Below are 8870 nucleotides of genomic sequence, written 5' to 3'. Positions count from 1 at the left end.
GGCAGGGAAAACAGTACTCTCTTCGGCAAACGATGGTTCGGCATGCGTAAAACATGTCCCAGCCAACGCAGCTTCTGGTGCTGGACACATTCTTCAATGGAAGTACCCGTCACACACACGCTTTCTAACTGCCTCGTTACGGATTCGCCGACACCAACCCACACGAGCTGTGGTTCTGAGACAACGATTGCCGCAGTGACGTACTTCAACATCACTCAGATCCATCAGAGGATGATGAAGCGAAATAGCCGAATCTTCCCGAAGCTATCAAGGCGAAATCACTAGAGATGACACAACCACTGCTTACAACGCGGTATATATCATTCCACCAAGACTGTAAACTCAGGCTAATTTACAGAAACATGATAGTATTGCGGCAGCCACAATTAGTAAATGCTTCTCTACAAGCGCTCTACATCCAGCTAAGACCTACAGCAGGGAGTTCACTCCAAACTACAGCAACCTCGATGAGTGGAGCCGTGCTTCAAAAACGCATTGTGTGAAATGTTCCACTGAATATGCTTGCTCACCCTGAAAGTGCTGAAGGGCATATCTAACTTCATTGTCCAAAAGTAGCCCTGGCGAGCTGACCATGTGACGGGAAGTCTTACTATGAAATGCACGCAGCACGACAAAAGCTAAACTGACCTGCAACATATAAGTCTAATCAGTATATCGGGAATCGGTTTCCAGTTCAAAAATACGGGTAGAGTAACGGGGCATTATCCTAACTTGACAGTGAAGAAAAAGAGTATCAGCGGTGTTACTCGATAAGCAGGGTGAAGCCCGTGTCCTTGATTAACGGCGCCAACAGATATAACACAGTTGTTGCCGGTGTGACTAAAATGTTAGAGGAAGCGACCTCAGACTGTTTGGGTTAAGCTATATCTAAGTCCTTCCTCCTCAGATTCATTTCGCTCCAGTTTGATACTAATCTAGATGGTTGCACGGCAGTGAAACATCAGTAAGCATTAGTTTGGTTTAATGACAGCGAGTTTACAGAGAATCTCCAGCGTGGTACCTGAAATGGTGTTTCAGCAACCTCCGATTCCATAGCCAAGCGTCCATATTCTGTAAATAAGTGGAGATGTTGTAAGTGATCCTCTTGGATATTTCCATGAATGTTGTATATCTGGATACTGCTTAGCATGGTGCTAAGTGCAAACACTGTGGCACATTGACGGACCGTAGATGTACTGTCAAACGACCCCTAAGAAACGATGAGCAAGACGATGAGACATTACCTGTGTGTCCATGAAAAGAACTGCTGCATCTTCCCCTGACTGAAGCTTGATAATGAAAGGCTCGCTCCAAAGCAGGATGCCAGTTGTATCACGTTCAGCACCCCCACGCCAAGGAAAGCCCTCAAGTGGAGTGTCACCACTGCCTATCCAATTATCATGGTCTTTTGAAGACATATAACGCAGGAAGAAATCGAGCAAGAACGATTTTCCTTGCCGGAAGGCGCCGGCGACCGATATAATTACAACCAGCTTATCGCGCACAGAAGGGTGGAGAAGAATCGAGGATAACGCCGGTTCATCGAGAGTGAAGGTTGTGGTGCCATTACCCTCGTCCACTTTAACCACTTGTACAGCATGACCTGAACCCAGGCCCATTACAAGATACGGTTAAAATCCTCGAGATGCGTTGGGAGACGGCAACACACGTAATTGTCCTGAGCAACGGCCTCGACAGAGCTTCGATCGCTGATTGGCCTAAGTCTGAAGCTCACACGGATTCACGGATTGATACACAGGATCGACGCTTTTGCCCAAGTTTCCCGGGTCGGTTTTGTTTTTGTCTTGGCTGTCAATGGCTGTCGTTCAACTGAAAGGCACAAGCGAAAAAAGGGTGTAGCACTGCTCTTTATGTTCTCAGCTCGGGGCAGTATGCTTGCCAGCGCGAGGATTCACATAAATAAATGTCTAATAGTGCTTTAAGCTGGGTTCTAGAAGGACAACCGTCGGAGGATTGTCATTCCACGCACCTACTAACCGAGATGAGAAAAAAATTTTGTCTAATGAATGTGTGTGCTATGAGCTTGAAAATTTTCTTACTATGTCCCCGCCGTGTGTTTGCTGGGTCAACGGTGAAAAACCTGCCTGCCAAGCTTTATTCAAAAAGGGTATGCGTAAGACTTAGGTCCCCTCGGAGGCAAAGATACTACAGAGGATGGAGATCAAGCATCGCGAGACGCGTTTCAGGACAACGTAGAACAGAACTCCAGGAGACTGGTTGCTGAAACGCAACAGGAGCTGTTGGCGCATATCCCGGTGCACAATTGTGTGGAGAATCGAAACTTACGCGGATTTAGTGAATTACTCTCAAGTCCAGATTGATCTAGACCATGAGCACAGTTCAAATTTTCCAGTGTTGGGGTCCCATTAGTCGCACAATGATCGCAGCTGCGAACCATTTAGGGGGGGAGTAATTTTTTGCCAAACTTTCATTTTGTTGTGCATGTACTCAAACCAAAAACCATCTTTTTGCAGCTCACTTAATTTTATTGTAAACTGGGGCAATCGAACCTCGGCAGAAATGTCTAGTGAAACAATTTCCCAGTATCTCTGAGACCCCATGATACCTAAATGGGACTCAAAGTTTTGACCGGTACTCTGCACTCAATTACTCGACCGATTTGGACCATCAGGAACGCCTGATAGCTTCCGATAATGCGAATACTAAGGGCCCTCCGTATTGGGCCGTGTAATGCAAAGGGCTTAGTGCGTCAAGGCTAATCCTATAACTCGCTGATAGTAAAACCTCCGGCCATTTCTTCCAAGAGGGAGAGCTGTCGCTGCTCTCTTCCCGGTACAAATAACTTGTCTTTCTGAACAATCTGTCGAAGGAAAGCGGTCACCAACTTGATGGGACGGTGATAACTGTTCCACAGTCCAAAATTTCTGCGACAAGGAAGAAACCCCCTATACGCTGCCGCCGGGAAACATCCTTTTCAGTCTGCAACACCCATCATCTTTCCGGTTCGACGACCAAAAATTGTTCAGTGATTGACTAAGCCCACGCCCGTCAAATATAAGGGTGATTCAATTGATCAGACAGACTGGTGGATTTGAGGCAATCATTGTCATCCAAACACCGGATTTTAGTTTACCGACGAATCACGTTGAAATTTTAAGCCATGGAACACATGTGTTAGCCATGGTTGGGTTTTGTGTACTCATGAACTTCTGGTAACCACGCTACGGGCAATGCATTACTCCCGTTGTCAATTCCACACTTCTTTGAGCAGCCGGATTTTCGAGGTCGGCCAAAGAAATCCACATGGGCAGAGTGAAGCCTGTGTAAGATCGCGGCTTCTTTTCTGGTCTGGCTGAGCATCCCTGATGATTCAGACCGCGGGCCAGGTGGAATGGCTAACAGCAAAAGAGGAAGTCTAAATCGGGTATTGCTGGCGTTCGAAACTTGAGAAAATTAGGGAATGGGATGAGATCACTAAAGCCTCGTGAGTTTTAGGAGACAACAAATGGGATAATGTGCATTGATAGTGAGCAATAACTTGGCGTTTACCACAAACGGAGTGGTGGCAGCAATTGATTGGATGAGTAGGATAAACAGATTAGACGTCAATCAGGGGCTGAGTTCGTTAATACGTGATACAATAGAACAAGAGAACTAGGGCAAACGAGCGTAATCACGTAGAGTTAGTGTGGCTTAGGAAATCAAACCTACAAGGATCGGTGGCAGCAGACTTCCGAGATGATCGACCAGTTTACCTGGAAATTACTACATGGGAATAACGGTACCGTAATCTTGGGGAGGAAGTTAATGTAAGGGAAGTCCCCGAAGCACTGCTATCGGCTTCAATTAATAATTGGCGCTTGGCTCAAAAAACATTTAGGCGGTAATCTTGTATGTTTTATTTGGTTAACGAAGTAGACTTTGACGTGGTGTAGACCCATTCATAACGAAGGTAGCTACAGCTCTTCGCGTTGATGTGAGCCATGTGCACGGTAGAGCGTCTTCAGGTTAGCCTGTCTGCTGTTTTGCGAGTTTAATAGAAAAAACAGTTTTTCACCGCCTGTAGGTTGTGGCGTAAACATAACCAGGACGAGTCCAGCTCAGTAGCAGAAAGAAAACAAAACTTCTCTCTTATGGATTAGCAGAATTGAAGCCGTGCTCACAACCAACCTTGGTGGTCGGTAACAATGGACCTGACAGAGGTGTAAAGAAATTGTGAACTATTGTTAAGCGATGACGGAGTGAGAGCCGCCAAGCCAAGCATAGGCGTATCGCAATGTTATGTGCTCATGTGCTTATTGGGTTGCATGGTGTACGTTACATTCTCATGAACGAGAAACTCCGACTTCTGTTTGACTTATTTTGATTAGGGCTAGGCAAGTCGAAGCACAACTCTTAAACCGAGTGGATGAACGTGTCCGTGGCGAGGACCTAGCTGGGGAGAACCCGATACAAGTCACCCCGGGAAGAAGCCAAGCCAATAATAGAGCACACACCGATCAACCAGGCAATGTGGGTGACTGTTGCTCCATACAGGTCTCAAACGCAGCAAGGTATACTAACAGGCTGGTTCTATTTTTATTATTAATATGGTTCACTGCCATGTATATTAGTGCATGCCTTTAACTTCGGCAATGCCCGGTTTGGACGACGTGGTTGGCTGTATAATAATGCCCTTTATCCCTTTGGTGTCTCCTCAAACTCACCACGCTTTCCAATCCCCTCATCTTCCCCAGCTTCGTACTGCTCAATCCCCGGTTTGGACGACCTGGTTGGCTGTTATCCACTCAACCTGGCCTGCGATCTATAACCCCAAGATCCCCATTCGGACCAAAAAACCCGCGATCTCATTTCGGCTTCGTTCTACCTTGTTTCATCGGCCAGCCTAAAGTGAATCCCGCTGCTCCAAGAACCGCACCTCCCAGCCCAATCAACTTAAATACGACGTCCGATACGTTGCTGTCCAAAAACATGTGGGGCCAATAATGGCGCAGAACTGCCATACCCGGTTTGATGGTACACCCGCAACTATTCCATTCCTTCTCTCTACCATGTCTTCTCGCCCACTTGTCACATTAGCTGCAAATACTACAAACATCCCACTTGACCTTAGCTGCCTCAATGATATGTTCATTCGAACACGCTGAACTTTTCGTTCAAAGTTAACCATTCGTGTGTGTCTGTGCTTCCCATGAAATTCAATAAATTTCTATACACTTCGTGTTCTGGCTCGCGTGATGCCATCACCTCGCTCTTCCAAAGGACGATTATGCTTCCCTGCTCGTGTCGGTTTAGTGGTCATCACACTCACATCGGATAATGCCCGACCCTAAGAAGCTGTCCCCTTTCCTATCTCCCTGTTCCCACAATCCCCACCCAATCATACTTTTATTCTGACCCTAACATTATGACACGCCTGGTGTTATGCAACCCACAAGTTGAGAATAAACATTATTATTATTATTATTATTTATTACTCGTTTGTTTTCACGTCCCACTCATTCATATATGCATGCCGTGGTGCACCCTTGCTTGACACGGCGATTCACATCTGTTCTTTGTCGTCGCTTAGCCATAGCACCCGGCCACTGAACATCCCCATTCTACATTCGCGACCCAAAGGTTAGCTGCAAATACATTAGTCTTCGTGATGTGCCTCTTCCAGCGACTGCTTACTTCTCGCTTGTTCGAAATGAGAGCAGTTTTACGTGCCTCTTTTACTGGACCGGGTAGAATATCTGATAACCGGAAATATTTAATAATGCACAAACTTCAATTATAACTTCTTTGTGGCTTGTCACCCTACAGATCTGATAGCATACTTGAGAAACGAAGGTCTGGTATGGTGGACGGGTACGCCGTCCAGGGACGGACGCCCTGTTATGTTGTACGATGGTGCGTTCGTATACTCGCTACCCCTCCAGCAGCACAGGGGAATTACACATCACTGGTGGGCCAGCCGTGGCTTTTAGTTTAGGAAATCTACAAAAAAGCACCGTTGTTGTTTGTCTGTAGCTGGTTTGGAACTGTCTCTGTTGTCGTTTGTCTGGATGCACGAAGAAAGACAAGCGAATGGAAGCTGTCTTTTTGTTTTAATTTTAAAAAATATACAGGGCGCAGTCTGAATGTACTATGCGGGGCTCACGGATAGCGCAACGTGCAAGGCATGGCCGCCTTCGTGTTAGTTGGCATTTCACCACCCCATGCACGCTTTTTTAGCCAGATAAAAACATACGTTCCACCCCCTTTTTCTCTGAATCGATCACATACATATAAAATCTAGATAGCTTCATATTACTCGACTACCTGCAGTCACGGCTGGCTTCTCTTGTCTGTTTTATCGGGGCTGACAGCGGGGAATCTGTGATTGAAACCCATGCAGTCACGGCTGGCTTCTCTTGTCTGTTTTATCGGAGCTGACAGCAGTGACTCTGTGACTGGCAACCCATGCTCTCAACTTTCTGTTAAGGTAACGGAGTAGCTTCCGGCTAAACTACTTCCTTTCTTCACTATCTCCGGGGCTGTTGCTCAAATATTTATTATTTGTCTTTTCTCTCTCTTTTTTGCGCAGCAGAGACCATATGATTGGCCTTTTCAGCTGAACTTAAATCTAACGTCATACTTTGTAACCCACCATGTAATTGTCCCTTCCAGCCAATCCAACGGCTAGGCTTCCTGCTCACTACCTCAGCGACTAGGTTTTCACCTTCTCAAAATCAGACATTTGATCCGGCATTGTAATTACGCCTTCTAATTGACTAACGCTCAGTGCAAAAACGAAACTCAACTGTTAACACTAGTGATAGTTTCTTGCATCAGTATTTGAGGGTATTGGACACATGCCGAGCAGAAGCCATATACCGCCCGCCATCATACTGCTTTTAGATGCTAGGTGAATCAACAAAATATTGCCTTTTCCCGGGTTTATTTAACTTTCTGTCATTCCCTTCTAGATTTTTTCTATTTGACCCTTTCCTGAAGCACATCTTTTTACTTTATGGACGTCTAGGCCTTGGTTGGCAAGGCACTTTTCTATGAGCTTCGGTGTTTTTAACCGGTTGACATGTCAACAAGCCCTGAGAAACCAGCCCTGCGCTGAGCACTTCGGCAGCGTGGTAGACGGCAGGTGGAGCTACCAATTACACTGTGGTTCCAGGAAGTCAAAACGATGTACAAAGTTGACGTGCGCTCCATTTTTGTTGGAATATAATGAGAGAAGCTACACGGCTATGGTTCTACAAGCGTTGCTTTGTGTTTGAGATAGCATTACTCATAATAACTATGTTTGACGAGAGGGGTGGCAGACAGCCTACGCCAGTTCAGTGCGAGGCATACGAAGTAGGTTAGCTGATTCACTGGCGCTTACCTACGTGTTTAGAACAAAGCTAAACAAATAACGGGCGTACACTGGGGTCTTTCGAGCGTCGTATCCGGAAAGTCTGTATATCAGCGTATGGCAGAGTAATAGTTGGAGCCCAGTTAGTTTAAAGCATTTGGGAAAAGCACTAACAAGTTTCGGTGGTCAAAGGAAAAGGAGTGCATATTTACCGATTGCAAATTTGGATAAAAAAAGCTTGGTCTATTCTGCACTGCACAAAATTAGGACTAGTGGAAGAAAAAAATGGCTCTATAACAAATGGCTAAAACCAGGACCGAAGCAGCATTAAAACAACTGGTTACGCAAAAAAACTGTTAGCGGCAATCAGACGATTACACAAATGAGACAGGAGCGTGCATCAGCGGCAACCAAAACCCGTTTGCCTAGAAATAAACGCACACGATCCACCAGGCCAAGTCGTTTGGTCTGCAACAAACACTAGCAGTCCAATCTGCTTTAGCGCGCGCCAACCTTCACTCCATAAAAGTATAATGAAGCACGCGGCACGGTTACACAACTTCTACAAACAATAAGCAACACGAAATTTCACGACGATCACCAGAAGCCTATCATCGAGGCTGGTTGTTTTGCAGGTGAGGCTCAAAGTCGGACACCGATCAACATTCCCGGTTGAGGAGGCATGCAAGATGTTTATCGTTACATAGTGTTCTGAGGGTTTCAACTGCTTCCACAGACCAAAAGTTTGCTTGCTAGAATGTTAGTCAAAATACCGCCGCAGGTTTGGCCTATAAAGAGTCCACAAACAATTTAATGAGTTAAAAAAAATTTGCCATCGCTGCACGTCTAAGAGGCCTATCAGATGCACCATGCGAACTGGACATATGAAAACTGGATGTCTTTGAGCATACAGCAATAAAGCGACCCAGTCACCTGGCGCGACAACAGCGGAATAACAAACTGTAGTGGGGCATCTGCCGGCACACCTGCTATACCTTGTATGCATGATACTGAACATCACTACGGCCACATCCATATCCCAAGCACTCACTTCGTCCACCGGGACCCGTGAAACCCATGTTTAACCAATCGGTATCCAGAATACCATAGCCCCTTTCGGCGAATCAGACGAAAGATCAGAATTAGTGGTCGTTGCAGGCCCCGCGGTGCTAGTACAATGGCCAAGTCAGCTCATGAAGGCAGACCCAAACTTCAGAAAACCAGCAAGAAGTGGGTGCGTCTTGCAACGGTACTGGTGTATGTCGTTTCGGTGTCTCTGGCAGCCATTATTCTGGCAATATACTACAGTATGATATGGAAGCCACGAATCAACGGTGCCACAGTTTCCACGGTACCGAAGTAGAAATTGCTATTCCTTTTATCGTACTTCCTGAGGCGCCATTGTTTGGAACTTCTTTGCTAGTGTCTAATGGCAGTGCCGATGCATTTATTATGTCGTGTGACGTATTATTTTTATTTTATCCTTTGGCATTTTTCACTCAGCTGTTTGTGATAGATCTCAAATGTATTACCTTCCACTTCAAATAAACGC

General features: G+C 45.9%; 1 protein-coding gene across 1 annotated transcript in view; it reads right to left on the bottom strand.

The window, feature by feature from the left end:
- T265_13253 (hypothetical protein) overlaps positions 1–4750 on the bottom strand; it is a gene marked incomplete at both ends in the record, with an annotated part of 35615 nt that extends 30865 nt beyond the window's left edge. The window contains 2 exons of the mRNA XM_009167954.1: positions 1245–1603; positions 4689–4750. Of these exons, the coding sequence (XP_009166218.1) occupies positions 1245–1603; positions 4689–4749 (420 nt within the window). The remainder of the gene's footprint in view (positions 1–1244; positions 1604–4688) is intronic.
- Between the last annotated feature and the right edge of the window lie 4120 nt (positions 4751–8870).

The sequence above is a fragment of the Opisthorchis viverrini genome (genome assembly GCF_000715545.1).
Source record: "Opisthorchis viverrini unplaced genomic scaffold opera_v5_49, whole genome shotgun sequence".
Taxonomy (NCBI): domain Eukaryota; kingdom Metazoa; phylum Platyhelminthes; class Trematoda; order Opisthorchiida; family Opisthorchiidae; genus Opisthorchis; species Opisthorchis viverrini.
The sequence above is the reverse complement of the archived record's forward strand: the minus strand, read 5'-3'. Positions and strand labels throughout refer to the sequence as shown.